This window comes from Camelus bactrianus, chromosome 24, assembly GCF_048773025.1.
Source record: "Camelus bactrianus isolate YW-2024 breed Bactrian camel chromosome 24, ASM4877302v1, whole genome shotgun sequence".
Classification (NCBI taxonomy): Eukaryota; Metazoa; Chordata; class Mammalia; order Artiodactyla; family Camelidae; genus Camelus; species Camelus bactrianus.
The window spans coordinates 5,632,699-5,652,206 of record NC_133562.1 but is presented as its reverse complement, the minus strand read 5'-3'; the positions used below and the strand labels follow the sequence as shown (position 1 = coordinate 5,652,206).

Below are 19,508 nucleotides of genomic sequence, written 5' to 3'. Positions count from 1 at the left end.
GCCTCCTGAAAAAGAATGGCGGCGCATCCCCCCGTCCCGAGATGGATCCCGCCGCGCCTCCCGGTGCGTCTTCCGGCGCGTCTTCCGGTCCGCCTCCCGAGGCAGGAAGTGCCGGCGCCGCCGCTATCGCGCCACAGCCCAGCGCTCGTCGCCGTCGCTGTCGTTCCTCTCGCGCCGGGCAGCTCGGGTTCTGGTTCTCGTGTCTGGCGGCGGTGAGTGGCGCTCGCCCCCGCGCGGGACACCGCAGGGGCCGCCCCCTCGCCTGCCCCTCCCGCCGGGCGCCCGCGGCCCGACCCCGCCCCGGGCGGCCAGGGCGGGGGCTGCGGGACCCGTCCGGTGGGGCGGGGAGGGTCGGCCGGGAGGTCTGGCCGCGGCCGACCCGAGCCTGGACGTCCAGGGGCCGGGAGGCTTCGGGCGGATGGAGCCGGGCCGGGGAGCTGCCCTGCCGGACAGGGTGGCCGGTCCCCGCGCTGCGTCACCCGGCCGGCTTCGCACACCTGGTGCGGCGCACAGCCCTCGGCCCTCCTCCGGCGCCTGCCGGGGCGGCCGGGTGTCGAGGGCCTGCTCTGAGCCGCACACGGTGCCGCAGGCTTTGTGGGCGGACGGGGTCTGCGCGCATGGTTCTTGGTCGGAGTGCGCGGTTGGTATAGGCTAAGACGTAACGACTTCCGTAGGAGTTGTAACTCCTCGCAGCATCTTGCATCTTGTAAAGATTTAGTTCATTCGTGCTGAGGAAAAGGACAGGTAACAAAAATCAGGATAAGTTTACTGAAAAAAAGAATCGTGACCTCATTGAAGGCCTTCGACTCAGTCCCCGGAGGGAGAACTTAGAATTTCTGGCCGGGATCTGTGGCAGGAGGTAACAAGACCAAAAGCTCAGGAGACGGGAATTGGGTTGTGTGAAAAGGAGACTGTGGGCAGACCAGCCTGAAGGGAACAGAACTATAATGGGTAATAGTTGGAAATAGGCAGGTAGATCAGTGGGGCCTTTTCATGGATGTCTTGAAAACTTGACGAGCAATAAAAGATTATGTAAGAGGCATTAGGGAGTCATTTTGGATTCTCCACTAGGGAGTAATATGAAGAAAGGGGACTGTTTAGAGAATTAGTTTGGCAGCCTTTGTTTAAGATGGCTTTGCAGTGGTCCTTCGGTAAGAAAAGAATCACAGCATTTTAGAATTCAAAAGAACCTCAGAGGTTATCTTTCGTTTTATCATTGAGTAAACTGAAACCCAACGAGGTGAGATAATTTGTCCAAGGTCACTTGAGGGGGTCACGTGGTGCCATCCATTTTTCTCTAGGCGTTAGGTGGGTCCTCCCTCCCGGAGCTGATAGCTAAGTGCACGGCTTCTTCTTAGTTCAGGCTCTGTTCAGTGAGACAGCTTCTATGATGGCTGACTCGATATTCATTTATGCTTTCATGAGACTTGAGTTTGGACAGGATGAACTGCAGCTTCTGCCGGGCAGGTCCCCAGGTGAGGGTTGCTGTGGTTAGGAAAGAGCAAAGGACTGAGGGCCCCTATGATTGTCCTTCTCCCAAGATTCACAGACAGTATATATCTATAGATGATTTTCATTACCAGCAGCTTTCGGATCTTCATCCTCAATCTGCATTTAGCTGTGGTGGCTTTGCTTGTTACCTGCAACCAGTGATCCACATTTTCCTGGTAGCGCATTTCAGCTGCTTGACATCAGAGCCAGTGCTGCAAGCTCTGGAGCTAGACTCCCTGAGTGTGGTCCTGCATCTAGGCCCTACCATTTTCTAGCTGTGTGGCTGCGGGCAGATTATTCGCTTTGCCCTAATTTTCTCATCTGAGAAATGGGAATAATAACAGTACTTATATCATAAGTTGTGAGGATTAAATGTGTTAATGTATATGAAATGCTTAGACCAGTGCCTAGCACATAATTAGCACTCAATTACTAGCTTTTATTAGTACTGTGTGTTTCAGGTATGAAACATGGAGTGACTGGTAAGTTTTACTAAGGATTTCTTGGGGAGGAGTCCAGTGGAGTTTATGTTGAACCACAGGTAGACTATAGAGAAAAGCTGCTTTGAGGAGTCAGATCCAGGACCTACCTTATAAAGAACATACGTACCTGTGATTCTGTTTGTGATAGTAAGGAAGCGTATGTATCTATTCCCTTAACTAGTATTTATTGAGCACCAGCCATGTTTAAGGCACTCTGCTTGACCCTGCAGTCCAAGGTGGAAAAGCTAAATACCACAAAAATGTACATGTAAATGGCACAGCAATAGAATACTAATGGGCAGTAAAAAAGAATGAACCACTGATAAATGCAACATGATAATGTTAATCTCAAAAACACGCTGAGTGAAAGCAGTCTGGCTTGTAGAGTATGCACTGTATACTTCCATTTATAAAAAGTTCAAAGGTAGGTAAAACTAATCTTTGGTGATGGAAATCTGAGCAATGGTTGCCTATGGGAGAGGCTAATTGACTCAGAGAACTTTCTGGAGTGATGTTAACATTTGTTACTTGTTTGGGGTGGTGGTTACATGGGTGTACATATTTACAAAAACTCATTTTTAAGACCTGTACATTTCACCATGTATAAATTTCACTGCAATAAAACAAAGTGGTAGCGGAGTACAGAGAGTGGAAAGTTTACTGCCAACTGGGACAATCATAAAGTCCATAATAAAGAAATGATAGCATTATTATGTGTGTGGTAAATATTAAAATACATATACTGTGGGGAAGCTTAACTGGTGTTAAGAGAAAAGCTATAAAATTGAGTTTGGCTCTGTAAAGACATAGTAGATATAATAACTTATGGAGCTGATTATATATTTGCCTAAATATGCAGCATAAAAACAATAATACATTATTGAGTATGTTAGGTTAGTTTTGTGGGGTGTTTTAACTTGATTATATACTGAATTCTCTTGATGATTGCTGTTTTCAGACTGTTGCTCCTGTATCCAGTCATTTGATACTCCCAGTTTCACAAGCACTAGTCTTGACTCCAGTAATGACCATGAGAATACATCAGAAATGTCTGAAGTTTCTGATAGACCTTGGCAAAGATGAGAATTGAATCAAACATGACCTTGGGTTTTAGTCCAGGATCTACTCTCTGCTCTTTTGGGATCATCCACTCTCAGGCCTCACCTTGTGCCTCTGCTCACAAATCGGCCTTGCCAATGGAGACCCTCTAAACATCCTGCCCCCGGGCATCTCTACTGTAGCTTGGCTAAAACTCGAATTCTTTATCATTCCTTTGCTTATAAAACTAGCTTCTCCCTCCCCCAGTTACCTCATTTTTGAGTGGTAACATTATACAATCAGTACTTGAGAAAAGCCCAGTCACTGAAGACAAGCTCTGAAGGAAACTCCAATTAGGAAGCAAGAACTACTAGCAAATGAGCATAGAAATCAGCCCGAAGAATAAGATAGTGGTGATGGGAATGGTGAGGAAGGGATGGCTCTGTTGCAGTTAAAAGAAGAACTCACAGAACTTGGAGAGAAATTGAGTAGAAGGAATTAAAATTTGCTAAGCAGGAATAGAAAGTCCCCTATCCAGTGCAGACTTGGCTATGGCCCCTTCAAGTTTTAAAAATTCTTTGGCTATAATTCTGAAATAAAGGCATTGCCCTATTAAATGTTAAAGACACTTTATTAGTTTTCTATCACTATATAACAAATTACCCCAAAACTTAGCCCCTTAAGAAAACAGTGAACGGCTTCTGAGGGTCAGAAATCTCAGGGCAGCCTAGCTGGGTGGTTCTCGTTCAGGATTTCCTGGAGCTGCGGTCCAGATAGCCACTGGGTTTGCAGTCATTTGAAGGAAGATCAGCCTCCGAGTTGGCTGACTCACCTGGTTGGCAAGTGGGCACTGGCTACTGGCCGGAGGCCTCGGCCCCCTGCCCTGTGGACCTCTCCAGAGGGTGGTGTGATGCCCTCAGGGCCTGATGCTGGCTTCCCCCAGACTGAGCAGTCTGAGAAAGAGCGCAGCAAAACCTGCGACACCTATTATGACAAAGGCACACGTCATCATTTTCACAATATCCTGTTGGTTATGAAGGGTGAAAGAATATGCCACTTTGGCATGAAGATTATTTTGAGCTGAAGGCAATTAAGAAGAAGCAGACACAAGAAAAGCCCTTTGCCCTCCCCCCAATTTGCCTAAAAGCAGGACACAAATTTACAAAGGTGTCCTTCCTTCCCTCTGCCAGGAAGGACAAAGGTTACTCTCTGGCGAAGACTTTAGACTCTTCTCACTGGAGAAGGGCCTGACTTGAGTCTGTGTGAGAAGCGTTGCCCTTGTTTATTACTGTGCTTTTAACCCTCCATTACTAGCCTCTCCCCTTCACACACACCTTTCTTCTTTTGGCTGCCTCTGAAGGTAATATTTAACCCAGAGTTCTAAACTACCTCTGGGAGTTGAATTTTCCCTGCGTATCTCCCATGTATACATGAGCTAATAAATTTGTTTGTTTTTCTGTTGTTAATCTGTTATTACAGGGTGTTAGCCGACAACTCAGAACCATAGCCAGTGCCTGTGTGTTAGTAGCCATAGCTGAAAAGACCTTTAATTCTCTCTCTGGTCCTAAGGCATTTGGGGGATGGAAAAACAGCAAGAACAGATACAGAAGTTAAGGAAGGGCGTGGTACTTGGGCACATACTAGTGGTTTGGTGTTCCTGAGGGAAGGGTACAGAGCAGAGAATGGCTCGGGATGAAGCTGGAAAGGTCATTCTGGAGCAGGGAAAGGAGGACCTTGTGTGCCATGCTTAAGAACTTGTCCTTTGTCCGGCAGGCGGTGGAGAGCCAAAGGTTTCTCCAAAGGGAATGATACGGTCATATTCATGTTTTGCACACCTCTGGCTGGAAGACAAGGAGTAGTTTAGAGGGGACCAAAAAGCCAGGAGCTGGGTTAGTTGGCCATTGAAATACTCTGCCCAAAGAGTTGATGAGGGCCCAGCTCAGGGAGGTGGCAGAGGAAGATGAGCAAATCTGGTAAGTATTTAAGAGGCAGGGCTGGGTCGCTCAGGGAGAGGGGTGAGTTGGGGATGACTCCTAGGTTTCTGGCTTTGTGAGTAAATGATGGTGCCATTAACTGACAGAAAACAGAAAGTTGAGGAAGTTTAGGAGGGGGATGGTAATTCAGTTTCTAGTACGGTGATTGTGAGTGTCTGTGGGATAGCAGGCGGGCGCCTTTCACAAGCACAGTTGGGTGTTTGAGCCGACCGGAAGGGTCAGACCTGGAGGTACAGACGTGGGAGTCATAGGTGTTATCAGAGCAGCGAGAGTCAGTGAGATCATCCAAGGAACGCAGAGTGAAAAGAACTTAATAAGCCGTGGGCTGCTGGAACACTGGGAAACGTGAATATTTAAGTGAGTGGAGGAGGTAGGAGCCTAACAGGAAAATGGAGGAGGACCAGCCACAGAAGTAGAACTGACGGGAGATTGATGTCACCAAGTCAGATACAGCGTTTTACACAAACCAGTCTTTCCAGTGTGGTGTTCAGGAGTCTCCTTCATCAGAGTGGAAGGCCTTCAAGGTTGGGAACCTTGGGCTGTCTTCCCTTTGAGACACTTCATTTCTGCTGTTACAGTTCACCAAGGGCAGGGGTTGTTGAGGCCTGAAGAGAAGAGAGTTAAAATGGTGTCAAATAGCAGAGTGGTCCAAAGACACTTAGACTGGCTTTGGCGATGCAGAAGCGGTTGCAGGAGAAAAAAGAAAGCCAGATTGTGGTGAGTGGGAAGTGAGAAAGTGGAGAAAGCCAAGACATTTATCTCAGAAGGTGAGGACACAGAGGATGGTACTTCATTTGGGGCCAGAGTTCTCTTCAGATTGATTTGCTCCCACTTTGCCTCACTTTTCAGCTGATGTTTCGGTTTCAGTTGATAATTGTGTGTGTGGGTGTGTGTGTGGGTGTGTGTGTGTGCTTTTTATAGGTACCATATACAGTACCAGTGTGCGCTGGTTTTAAATGGCATACAGAGGGAAAGTAAGCTTTTTTCCTTTGAAAAGAAATCGCAGTGAGCCGTATCTGCTCTGTAACGTGTTTTGATTGGCGACTCAGGCTTGTTCACCAGATAATGGCTTTTCTAGCCTTCCTGGGTTACCTCCCCGTTCTCTCTCAAAGGCATTTTTCCTAATAAAAATCCTTGTGTGTTTAATCCTATCTTGACCTCAGTTTCTTGGAGAACTCCAACTAAGTTTCAAAAATGTTTAAATATAATATACTTTAGGGTTAGCCTGATAAAATTTAACTGATTAGTTTTTAAAAATAAAGACTTGCTCTTTGGGAGGGTTTTCTCCGTGACTCTATCACAAACATAATTTGCTGATACTGAGAGATAAAACTAATTCTTACCTTCAGATTTACCGTCATTTATTCCTATGAATCTTGAAGAAATAGAATCATAGAATTTTTAGCATAAGAAAGAATTTTAATCCAACAGTTTTGGTATGTGAAGAATTAAAGCAGAGTCAAGTGCCTTGCCAGTGGACCACAATCTGTCTCTGATTTAACCTTCAATACAACTAAGGTCAACATAACAAGCTAAATTACAGGAAGGAGAGAATTAACATGTGTTCAGGCCAAGTGTGTGGGGAGGGGAAGGAGTTGGAATGTGAGAGTAAGGACTCTTAAGACTGGTGTAGTTCTGGTCAACACCTCTAAGCCAAGCTTCAAAACACCCTGGGGGGTATTTTTTTAGATTGAAGAAAGAGAAGTAAACAATGTAAATTAAAAATCCAAGACTAGAAGTCCCAGAGACCCTGGTCCAAAATTCTCTTGCTGAGCCACTGCCCAGCCAGTCATCTGCTTTCACACAATGGGGCTGCAGAGTTAGGGAACAGTCCCCAAGCCACCCTCATGTCTGACACCAGTTGCAAGTTTGATTCCCCAAGATGACCCTCAGGTTCAATAATTCGCTAGGACTCAAGAACTCACTGTAAGCTGTTAGACCTATGGTTATTATTTATTACAGTAAAAGGATTCAGATTAAAATCAACCAAGGGAAGAGACACCTGGAATAAAGTCCAGGAGAATTCCAAATGCATGGCCTCCAGTGGTCCCCTCCCATGAACAGTGTTGACTTCTGGCAACAAGGTGTGACAGTGCGTGGAGTATTGCCAACCAGAGGAGCTCACTCAGTCCTTGAGAGCCATGGTTTTTATTGGGACTCTGTCACATAGACTTCAGTCTCCAGTTCCTCTAGAGGTCAAGCTGATAACACGTGACCCAAAGCCCCCACGATAAATCACATTGTTCGACTATCTGGTGTGACCCAAGACCCCAGATATACCAGGCAGGACATTCTAAGGGCTTAGAGATTACCTCCCAGGAGCTGAGGACAAAGGCCAGACCTCTCTTTGGGCAAAATTAAATTCTTAACTACACAAGGGCCATGGATTTTTTTTTTTTTAATCTACGTAGTACCTATTGTAGGGCAGTTATGAACATTGAATAAGACCTTGGATCAAAAACTTATTCTGGTGTCCATGGGCTTTCGAGGTTATATGTAGCTAATGGTGAAGCTGAGATTGGAACTCAGGCCTTTTCTAACTCCAAAGCCAATAGTATTTTTGTGTTGTATTTATTACATTATTTGAAACTGCAAATGAAAAGTGGAGTGAGGAATGTCCATTCTGTTTGACATTTAAATTATTGGTGTCTTTCAGTAGAGTATTTGAGGCTACCACTTAAAGCCATCTTACAGAGAACTGAGGAGTGATTGGGAAGATGAGGAAATGGGGAGGGTGGAATAGTAGGCTGCTATCCTAAAAGTTTTGTCAAGGCAAAGGGGAAGTGAGAATGTAGCTAGAAGGGATACAAGATTCAAGGTGTGTTTTGATGATTTTTTTTTAACATGAGAGCCTTGTGAACACGCACCATACAGTGAGTGTCCTCGTGCCTTTGCATGTGTTGTTTAAATCTCACTTGCACTGCCTTAAATATTACTGTGTTTTGCTGTAAAACTGAGGATTGAGTGAGCTTCTCTGGTATTCAAACCATGTTTTGAGGGAAAAAACCAAGGCTCAGAGAGTTATGCAATATTGGTCGTAAAGTAGAAATAAAAGGTATGCCCACTGCATGGGATCGTCGTGAGGATTAAGTGGACAGTCCTTGTGAAAGCAAGGAACGAGCTTTGGAGCTTTTCTTTTGAGGGGAGCCCTACCGTCATTCTGGTGTTTGGCACGTGGTAAGCACTTGGTGAGTGCTAGCTGTTGTTACATACTTTAATTCTCACTTAATAAAAATGAGTTCCGTGAAATTTGGGGAGAAGAAGCTATATCAATAATTTCTATTCTGTGTCTTAATTTTTTTAACTACTTTTTTTCTAGCCATTTAATGGTCACATTGGAAAACAGTTTAAATGAATGTTTATTCCCACTCGAATTAATATTTCTATATTATTTTTACTCACTAACTTTAGGTGTTATGAGTTCTTTTTTTGCTTTATGTTTTATGCATTCTTTTTTGGCTTTATGTTCTTCTCTTTTTAATTTAGAATTAAACAGCCACCATGTCGAGCAAAAAGGCAAAGACCAAGACCACCAAGAAGCGCCCCCAGCGCGCAACTTCCAACGTGTTCGCCATGTTTGACCAGTCACAGATTCAGGAGTTCAAGGAGGCCTTCAACATGATAGATCAGAACAGAGACGGTTTCATCGACAAGGAGGATCTGCATGATATGCTTGCTTCTCTAGGTAGGCTTTTGTGTTCTTAATGTGCCCACTTCCCCCAGATGATAATTCAACGTTTTATGAATTATTTTTTGTGTGATGTACAAATACCCATCTCCTGATCTCAAAGGTCTTTTGAGAGATGCTGGGTGGGAGGTGCTGTGCTGAGGCTTGGCCAGGCACAAGAGGAGAAGCCTGCACGGGTGGGGGCCTGGCAGCTCCTTGTCTGTCCTGTTAGCTAAATGCAATAGGTCTGCTAGCGGGAAAGCTAAGGGATGACTAGGTGGCAAAATACCAGAATCTGAAATAAAAAGTGTAGCTAATAATAGAATGTACTTAGTAATAAAGGTTGAGGACGGGTTGTAAGACAGAGTTGACGTCATAAGTGATAATGATCATCTCAGGGAGGAAGGGCAGTGCCCTTCTGAAAAAGGGAACACAGGGAAGGGGACTTTCACAGTTCATAATTTTTTTTTTATAATTAAAAGGAAATGTGAAGTTACAAGATTCAAAGCAAACATAAACTCCCTTTGGCATTTTGGTTATGTGAGTGTTAACTTACTGTTCCTTTTATGGTTTTGTTGTTTGTTTAGATCTTGAAAAGAGGGAAGGGAGGAAATTTCCTCCACATTCTGTCTGAGTCGGCAATGACTTTGTAATTGGAAGAAGGGGATGTCAAGCCGGTGGGTTCTAGATGGGCCAGAATGACAGGCAGGGAAGAGGGTGCATGCAGTTCAGGGACGGCCTCCAGTTAGGCTCTGTACTTCTGCATTCTTGTGTTTGACTGTTAGCCTGAAAGGGCAGTTAAAGTGTCGGAAGGCAAAGAGAGAGAAGTTATTTCTTTCCTTTTAGTAACTACAACACAATTTTATTTCTCTTATTTTTAATTTTTTCTCCTAACATATTATTTTCAAAAATTTTAAGCCTATAAAAAGTTGAAAGAACAATATAATGAACCAGCATACATCCTTTACCCAGATTCAGCAATTATTAACATTTTGCAACATTTCCTTTATTCAGAGTGGAGTAGAATCAAGATACTGATCTAACTTGTTGACTTGCTGGTGGGGTGGATTCCAGCATTTTCCACACTCAGAATAGCTCAGTAAGTGTACTTTTGGGGTAGGTCACTAGTAAAGAAGGCCACAGTGGAAAACTGAGGGACTTAGTCATATTACAGAGATTGAACACTCACTCTGCTCCTAGTAGATGCACCGTGTTTGTTGGATGAATGAGTAATGGTGGAGTAAGAGGCTGACTCTGGGGCCTTCCATTTTGGGGGACCCCATGCCTTTAAAGATACATTGTAGCTTTCAGATCAACAAATTATATTGGACGCTTTAAATGGACCTATAGGTGCTTAGCCTAAATCAGTTCATTTTAAATCCCTGTGTATTTATTTGTACCTATGTCTTCTTGACACATTTGGGTTACATTTTTTCACACAAAAAATTGCTGCAAGAGAGTTGGGTTAAATCAGAAGGTAAAAAGCATTTCTTTTTAGCTACTTTAATTTATTTGAAGAATCTTGAGATTAATTTTGGGCTAATTTGTACTGGTGTGTTGAATAGGTAGAATGCGTATGGTAAGACAGATGACAAGTTGGCATTTAAATTTCACCCAAATTCCTAGGAGTAAACTTATAAATGAACTAAAGTTCTAGACTTGACTGTCATTAGTACTTAGTTGGGTGTAATAAGGGGATGCTTACATATAGATGTTCTTTCCATGTCTGAGAATCTTACAAACTTAACGTTGTCAGAGGCCTTTCAGATACCAACTTCAGCCAATTTTACAGGTAAGAGTAAGCCCTCAACAGTTTCCCCCTTCTCCCAGGTCACACAGCCAGTGGCAGAACTCGTATTCCAACCCACTGTTCAAGAACCTTTGTTCAGGGCTGCTTTTCCTGCACCCTGAGGACCTCACAAATGCCAGGACAAGGAGGAGCTCTTTGTTAACTCCCACCAAGTCTGGCCGTTGCAGAGGAATTTCTCCCAACTCCAAGGGGAGGGTCAGGGGGTCCCCTCACCACTGTGCTGGACGAAGGAGAAGTCTTCTCAGTTGGCCCTGAGATTTCCCATCACGAGCAATACTACACAAGACTGTAGTTGAGCAACGTGAGCCCAGAATGCATTTTTATAATGATCTATCAAGGACTTTTTATGTTGTGAAAAATTGTCTTTTTAAATGTTCTTAATGTAAGTTAGTTGAAAAATTAGTCTCATGTGATGATGATGTAACTTTTTAAAATATGCTGGGGACCATTACAATAAATTATTTATTGAAATGAATTCTTTGTCCTTAAACTGTGACATTTTATAGGGAAGAACCCAACTGACGCGTACCTGGACGCCATGATGAATGAGGCGCCGGGGCCCATAAACTTCACCATGTTCCTCACCATGTTCGGCGAGAAGCTGAATGGCACCGACCCCGAGGATGTCATCAGAAACGCTTTCGCCTGCTTCGACGAAGAGGCAACCGGTAAGTGCTCTTCGTTTGTTGGTGCCCAGCCTCATTCCTGACTATGTGAAGCACTTTTTAGGAAATGAAAACGATGAGTAAAATACAAATTTTCAAAAAAATGAATAAAAGGAAACTGTCACTTACAGTAGGACCGTCCCACAGAGAACAACTGGAATGGTATGTAGATCATAAAGCTACACAGTGTGTGCTGTGAATCCTTGAATTGGTTCTGAGCTTCCTGAAAGACAAAGGGAAAATTGTTAAATGGTGTTTCTTAGACAAGGAAATTACTTAACTTATTCAGGAAATTTTAAATCTCACCAAGAAGTATGTATCTAATTTGAACAGTTAAAATCTTAGGGTTTTTTTTTTCTTCTTATTTTAAAGTGTGTAAAGCCTAGCTGTTCTCTTTTCTCACTCTGCGTTTTCCCCTTTCCGTCTGTGTTAACGCTCTGCTCCGCCATGCTCCCCCACCCACATCTCCTCAGATTCACCTCGCAGCTCCATCCTGCTCAGTGGCTCTGCCTTTTCAGACTGCACCATCCTCCTCCCTGCACATCTGCTCTTGGCACCACTGCCTTTTTTTTCTGGACAGCCCCCTTTTTTTCCCTCTGTATGTCTGAAATACTGGGTATTTTTTTTTTCTCCTCTGGAAAACACTTGTTCAAATTAATTACCCTTGTAAGCATATGATCTATCAACTGAGCTTTTAAAATGATTTAATCTAATATTAATACAGAATTCTAAAAGTAATAGGAAAACATAATGATGTAGCTACATGTTGCCTTGGTTCGCTAATTTGTTCACGTAAGTATATGTATTGTGAAATCTTGTAAGACTGACCTAGTTGAGAACCGAATCAGTAAAGTGCCAGGAAGTGCTCATGACTCCCTTCTTTCTGTTGCCTCCCAGGCACCATTCAGGAGGATTACCTGAGGGAGCTGCTGACGACCATGGGCGATCGGTTCACAGACGAGGAGGTGGACGAGCTGTACAGGGAAGCGCCTATTGACAAAAAGGGGAATTTCAATTACATTGAGTTCACGCGCATCCTTAAACATGGAGCAAAAGACAAAGACGATTGAAGGAACTTTAGCTAAAACTTTCCTATTACTTTGTCTTACTCTGTGTTATTTCCCAGGCACTTCCCTTCCCCCCTGATAGATCTCTTGCATGCAACTTATATTCACAGCTTTGCCTGTTTTTGGTGTATTTATTCTAGACCTTTCTGCCACTTAGCACTTGTATAATCAGACTGCATATGGGATGAGGTTGTAAATTGTATTGAAAAATAGATTGCGAATAAAAATCAACAAATGTGAAAGCCCAGGAAAATATATCCGGTATTTCTGGTTTTGCTGGATTTTTACATTTTTATATAATAAAAATGCTATTTTGAAATAAAGATTATGCTGACTCAAATGGAATATAATGCAAAGTTAAACAAATAACTGGTAGTTGCGGGTAGTCTTTTTTTTAGATTTTCACCTTCATATAATTCAGATTTCATGGTAAAACTGATTTTTCACATATTTGGGACAGTGGTCTTTAGAACTGTGTTCTTCAGTACAAATTAACATTATACAGTAAAAACTAGTTATGCCTTAGTTTTTTTCCCATTTTTTGTAAATCAGACATTTAAACTATGGGATGATAAATATAGAATGTGTATCTGAGAAAACATTTTATTAATCTGAGTCCAAGAAGATGAGGCAAAATTCTGAAGAAAAGAATAATTATTATTGAACATTTACTGTGTGTAAATCATTGCACGTGGACGGTTTTCATTGACTTGTCCCAACAACCTTGTGAGACAGGTTTTCATTAACCCTGTATTTCAGGGGGCAGAACTGAGCTCCGGGAGTTGAGTGATTGAACTGAGTCACTCTCAGTGAGAGCCGGGGTCCCAGGCCAGGGCGCCCGACTCCAGGGCACAGGTGCTGGGACCACTGTGCTGTTGCTGACAAACCTCAAATGCCTAGAAGGTCAAGCATTTCCATTACACTCTAACATAATTTTGTAGTCATTATTCAAATTTGAAATAATTTGGGGAAAACTTATTATTTGAACAGAATTTCAAAAAATTCTTGCCAGGTAAAAAATAGAAGACAGATTATAAGCAATGTAATGCCTGAAGGCAGTTCACATAGTGTAGAGTGTAGACTGGACAGAAGGTCTGAAAACCATACAGACAAGGCTGCTACCTAAAAAAAGGAAAAACTCCATTAAAAAAAAGTTTCACAATGTTGTTCAACACCTAGTCCCCCTCTTAAAACTATTGAATTGCTATTTTATCTGCTTAAAATTGATGCGTTTACATGTTTAATATTTGTGCTTTCGAGCTTGGTATGGTAGACAAATCCTGGTCACTTGCTGTCACTTAATTTTTCTGGCTTCCTTTTCCTCATGTTTAAAGTGAGCGCAGTTCCAGCCTCTGTCTAGTACAGGAGATGCTTCACCATTCATGAGAGCTTCCACATTTATTACCCGATCCTCACAGCCCGTGAGGTAAGTAGGGCAGGTTAATTTTCCTGCTGTTTTTTATTAGAGCTGAAGTTCAGGAAAATCAAGTACCCACTAGTATAAGAATCTGCATCTGGTCCCTGTCCGTTTCCAAGCTTGAAGTCACATGCAGTGTCAAAACCAGGTGGAGAATCACTGCGTGTAGACAGAGGGGGAAATGGAGTGGGATGATCCTGATCATCATTAAGCCCGTGCTTACCAGTCACCTGTTACTTGCCAGGCACTGTTCTAAGTTGAGGATGGAGTGGAGGGGCACAGACAAGGATGCTGACCTCCCAGGACTCAACGTTCTCTAGTGAGAGGCAGGACCAGTAAGGCATGTAAGTACTGTGGGACGCAGAACTCAGCAAGTGTGGCAGAAGGCCTCTGAGATGGGATGTGTAAGCTGAGATGTGAATGGCCAGAAGGAGGTCCCCGTGTGGAGTTCAGGGCAGGGCTTTCCACTCAGAGGGGACGAGGGCTCCTTCCAAGGCACACTGTGGCGGGAGCATTGGGAGAACTCAAGGGAGAGACATAAGGATGGTGTTTGCTGCGTGGTCTTAATGCAGAATCACAGGGCTTTGGTCATGGAAGAAATGTGAATTACTTTTAAAAAACAACCTTGCTACTGTGTATAGAATGGAAGGCAGGAGCAGAAGCAGGAGGGCTTCCGTTAGGAGTCTGTCCCTGTGATGCAGGCGAGATAAGAGGGGGACTTGGACTCTGGCGGAAATGGTCGAGCAGGTGGCTCTCTGACCTGTTTACTACGTTGCTCCAGCCCTGCCCTGTTACCAGCTCTCTGGGAGCATTTTAACTGCATTTATTCTTTTGCTCTGCTTAAAAAAGCAGATATGAAAAGATTGGGAGACTGAAGAAAGTTTTCAAGGTTAAAAACAAGAAAAACTGTTTCTTGAATGCTTTAGGTTGACCTGACATATCCCATTCTGTTTTGTCTATGTGGAGAGTAGTGGAGTCCAGTACGTGCTGCAAGGCACCTCGGCTGGGGCCTTGTTCCTCTCTGGTCCAATAGATAACAGTGATGATGATGAAAATTCTCTGTTTAGTATCTTTCTTTTTTGGGAGAACAGCACAGGGATCTCTTAAATTGACAATCGATCCCTTGCTGTCGCAGTTGGAATGTGTGTTTGTAGTTAAAACTATACTGAATGGTTACTCTGTACTAAGCATGTTACTTAGTACACTACTGGTCTTTTAAAAAAAAATTATTATTATTATCCCTGTTCTACAGATGAAGCACTGAGACTCAGGGAAGTGATTCCCCAAGGTTACCCAAGTAGGAAGTAATGCGGCCATAATTTGAGTCCAGTCAGTCGAGCTCCAGCACCTGCCCTCCCAGCCCTCCCAGGAAAATAATTATTGGAAGTAACACCACTCATTTCCTACCATCACAGAGGAGTTTAAAAGCATTTATTATTGCATTTGTTCCTCAGAACTCTAGGAGGTGGCTAAGGTAGGCATCGTTATCCCATTCTACAGGTGAGAAAACTGAGTTACGGAAGTTACCTCACTTGCCTAACTTTATAGAACTAGACAGTATCTGAGCCATGACTAGCTTTTAAGCTTTTTGAGTGAGATAGGATGCATCTCATTAAACCTATAATTTCCTAATTAAATAATGCCTGTAAACTAACCAAAACTTTTTGATTTATAAATTTATATATACTATTGATCATATACATGAAAGCTATTAATATTTATAAAATTGGAATTATGTTTAATTATATATTTAATGAATCATCTTTCCTGATAAAATGCATAAAAATAAAAATTTAAATTCAGTATCTATATGAATAAATACTTGAATAATGAATTTTCTTGATTGTAAATTTGGTTTTTCACATTTTAATGGTTTTGGAAACAGAATGTCAATTGACGTATAAATCTAACATTATTTATCCTTAAAAGTAATTGTATCAATGTTGCATCTCAAAACAGAAGGGTCTTAAAATACAAAAAACACGATTTTTGAATTATAAACATTTAACTACTGAAAATTTTGGTGTGGATAGGCTCTGTAAATGTGTCATCTGGGAGGTGTGAGTGAGGGTGAGAGAATGTATCATGTGCTAAAATTTTGAGGGAAGGTTTCTTAGACAAATGCCAAAGATCATAAATTGCACATACCACTCTGTACTTAATCTCTTTTTTAGAACAGGGGATGTCGTGCACACTTTTAGAGACAATAACTAGAAGTGCCACTAGATGGCACTATTATTCTTAGTACTGCAGTAACCTAGTCCTCAGTGCCCTGGAGAGTGATAACGCCTGAATGAGAACATGTAGACAGTTAGTTACTCTTGGTCCCAGTAATGCCATAACTTTGTCAAAATTATTTCTTAAAGGGAAAGAATTGATAGTAAAGTCTATTACAGTGAAATTCATACTATTTCATGAACCCCAAAATGCAGGGAGCAATCTCTAGGACTCCTTTTTACAACGCTGCATTCATTCATTCAATCATTCGTTCACTTACAAATATTTATTGAGTGTTTAGAAAGTGCCAGGATCTCAGTGAAGCGCTAGTTATTTTCACATTGAAGTAATGACTTTTGTTGAAAGTTGTATCATGGGCTTTGCAGTAGTAAGACCTGACGCCGCTTACTGACTGGGTCATCTTGACTAATTCATCATTATTATTATAATCATTTCTGTTTTTGAGATGAGCGGACTAAGGCACAGAGCCAGTGAATGTATATGAAAATGCTTTGTAAAACGCCCTCTGTATGCATACTATTACTGCTTCAAGAATGTTGAGAACTGTTTCTATTAGTAGGTCCACTTACATTATAGACTGTTCAGTCACACAGTCTTTAAGATCAGCCTCAATACAAATGACCCTGAGTCAGTTTCTTAGCGCAGTTGTTGCCTGCCTCGACGTACCTCCTGGAAATACCATTAGAATCAAAATGAAGTAGATAGTTCCGAGGTGTTTTGGCAGAAGGACACGAGAAGTACATCTGGGGTGCATATGAGTGAGTGTGTTTATATATAAAAAATTGCTGCAGGGTGTCTCTTGCAGGAAGCCAGCCTAATCTTTTACCAGGCCCTCTTCTGCTGCGGTTGATTTCGTTCCCAGTGCACAACAGTACTTCCTTTCAGGCACTCATTCTGAATGAACATGCTGACGATGCGTATTTCCTCACGGACGTGGCTCACCAACACAGCAAAAATGAATCTGAATACTTTATTCACATTCTGTAATGATCTGACTGTAAATTGACAGTGAGTCATTTAGGAGGCTGGGCTCGTTGTCCTTTACTCAAGATACGTTTCTTTGTGTGATCTTTGTTCAGTTCTTAGTTATTGAAATGGATATTATGTCCGGGGCTTGTGGGTTGATAAGATGCTGACTCTGCTTTCTAGAAGTGTTACAATGCGTGGTGCTTTGGATGCACGTAATAAAGGTTAGGTTGCTCCCTTTACCAGATTCCCTGACCCAGCCATGATCTGTGTCTGTGCTGGAGCTGCTGCAGATGCCGTCTGAGCTGCTCACTGAAAAGGTCAAAGACGGTTTCTAAAAGAATGCCAGCTCTGAGGGGGTCGCGCGTTCTCCCAGCACTCCCACTGTTTGCCTTCTTGCCAGCCAGTCGCATAGCTAAGAACTCAAGCAAACACATGGAAAAGAAAAACCTCGATTTTAAAAGTTACATTGAAAATGTTCAAGATTTCCTGCTTATTTTAGAGACAGCTTAAGAAATCCAGTATGTGATCCATGTTAGGCCCTCACCAGATTATAAACAGCTGGGAGGAGGGTCCAGTCACTGAAAGGCATCCTGAGAGAGAGACTGCCGCTTCTCGGTTGTGTAGACTGACGCCCCTCATCTCTCGAGTCTCCCTTGCATTGTCACGGCCGGTGGTGGCAGCACCAGCCTCCTACTTCGGGCTCTTTCTGGCCCCCATGGGGACCTCCTCCTCACCTGCATTACCAGGCAGTAGGGTTGACTGCTCTACCAGGGAAGTCTTTTCCCTTTGTTTGAAAATTGCTCTTGAATTCAGCTCCCTTCCTCTCCTTTTCCCCCCACACAGTGTTTTTAAGCCTTTGGTCCCCAAACCTTGAATGCAAACACAAAGAGACAGGCGTCTGTAAAGAGGAATGACTGCCTACATTCATGGAAATAAACAGCAATCTCAGAAAACAATCATAATGGCAGATTTTAATCAGTGACTCTGAGAAACTTCCCAAAAGCAGGAACGATTTATGTCTCAGTCTTGCTCAACCCTGACTTCAGGTCTTAGTTCCCAGCTCTAAGGTTTTGCAGCACTGTCCTTGAACTACGTCACAGTCATATAACGTTTTTTCCCCTACCTTGTTTGTGAGTCTGGCTGTTTCTTTCCCTGTTAGGGACAGTCCACAGCCCCAACCTATTCACATAAAATCAACCCAGCAGAGCAGGAACCAGTCTTTACCTAACAGGCTTGCCACGCAGAGCGGGCAATCCATGAATAGCAGTTGACTGGCTGATCTGATGCAAATCCATCGTGTACTCCTCGGGGAAGGGATGAAGGCAAACCCATTGCCAGCCCATGATGGTCACAATGGAAAGATATACAAAACTGAGCTGACGCTGCAAGCTGATGGAATTGGCTGAGACCTGAGTGAATAAAGTGAAACGGAAGGCAAGTGGATGCCATCAAAGTATTACAAAGAGGAAACAGACAAGGTCGCTTTACAGCGGTGAGAAGTAAGCATTTCTTCTCCCTCTACAATCGTGGGGGTTGAAAATGTTAGTATTCTTGCTTATCTCTTCCCTGTGGTGTATGCATATGGTTTTTGTTGTGATTTTCTGCATTTTCACCGCCTGTGTTCCAGATGTCTGTCACCTTCATGATTTTGCTTCTTTGCTTGAATATTTCAAAACAGACCTCCGTTTTGAAACTCTGCTGTGGCACATTTCTCTTTTATCTGAAAAGCTGTGGGAATGAGTGTGCTGTTGCTGGTTAGTGACAGGAGAGTGGGTGCTGAGAGGAGTGTAGGGCGTTGCACAAAGAGTTAATAATACGTAAAACGAGAAATGACACGGCTCATCAGGAACTACAAACTGCCAGCATGGCAGAAACATCACATCTAAGACAGGGTGGGAAGTATAAAGGGAAGAGGAAGGGCTTTAAATGTCAAGCTAAGGCGTTTGAAAGGATCGAAGCGGGAGTGTGATGACATTTAACAAGCTTTGTGTTTTACAAAGCTAACTGAAGGCCGTAGAGACAATGTTTTGGGAGTGGGAAATACTAGAGGTAGGAGACCAGTCAAGTGGCTTCTGTATCATTTCAGCCACGGAGGGATGAGATGGGGAAGGGAGGTGGCGGTTGCAGGAAAAGAGAAGGATGAAGGTGAGACCGCAACAGGGGTGACTCTATGATTTTCCCTCCCTGACTCAAAGGGACTGGGATGCCATCACAGATCTCCCTGAAAGGAGCTTAGGAGAAATGGCCAGGCAGCGTCGAAGCACATGTCGGCTGAAGGCCTAGGTAACTCCGTAGTTCAAACCTGACCAAGCGGAGGGAGTTAGGGGATGAGGCCAGGCAGGACAGAGCGTGAAGGGAGGAAGTTCAAGTAAATCCCGTAGGAGTCTGATTCGTGGGACCCTTGCTGCTGCTGGTCCGTGTTCCAGAAGCCCCAAGGGAGCCGATAGGGAACACGGGTATGGAGGTGGGGAGGGGTCTGGGATCGCTCACTTCCTGGCTTGAGTAGCTGGGTGGGCGGAGGTACGGTGGTAAAAGGTAGAGAGTTCAGGAAGAAAGATTTTGGGGAAGAAGATGATGAGTTCACTGTTGAGCTTTTTGGGTTTCAGGCGCTTGATGGCCGTCTGGTTCACATTAACTTTGGGAAGCGTCTAGGTAATGCAAGAGATGTGG

At 43.4% G+C, this 19,508-nt stretch overlaps 1 protein-coding gene across 1 annotated transcript; it reads left to right on the top strand.

The window, feature by feature from the left end:
- The first annotated feature begins 69 nt into the window (after positions 1–69).
- MYL12B (myosin light chain 12B) lies at positions 70–12,537 on the top strand. Its single transcript, XM_074352503.1, has 4 exons — positions 70–212; positions 8,492–8,690; positions 10,989–11,150; positions 12,045–12,537. Exons 2-4 carry the CDS (start codon positions 8,507–8,509, stop codon positions 12,215–12,217), a joined length of 519 nt encoding a protein of 172 aa, XP_074208604.1. The 5' UTR covers positions 70–212; positions 8,492–8,506; the 3' UTR covers positions 12,218–12,537.
- The last annotated feature ends 6,971 nt before the right edge of the window (positions 12,538–19,508 follow it).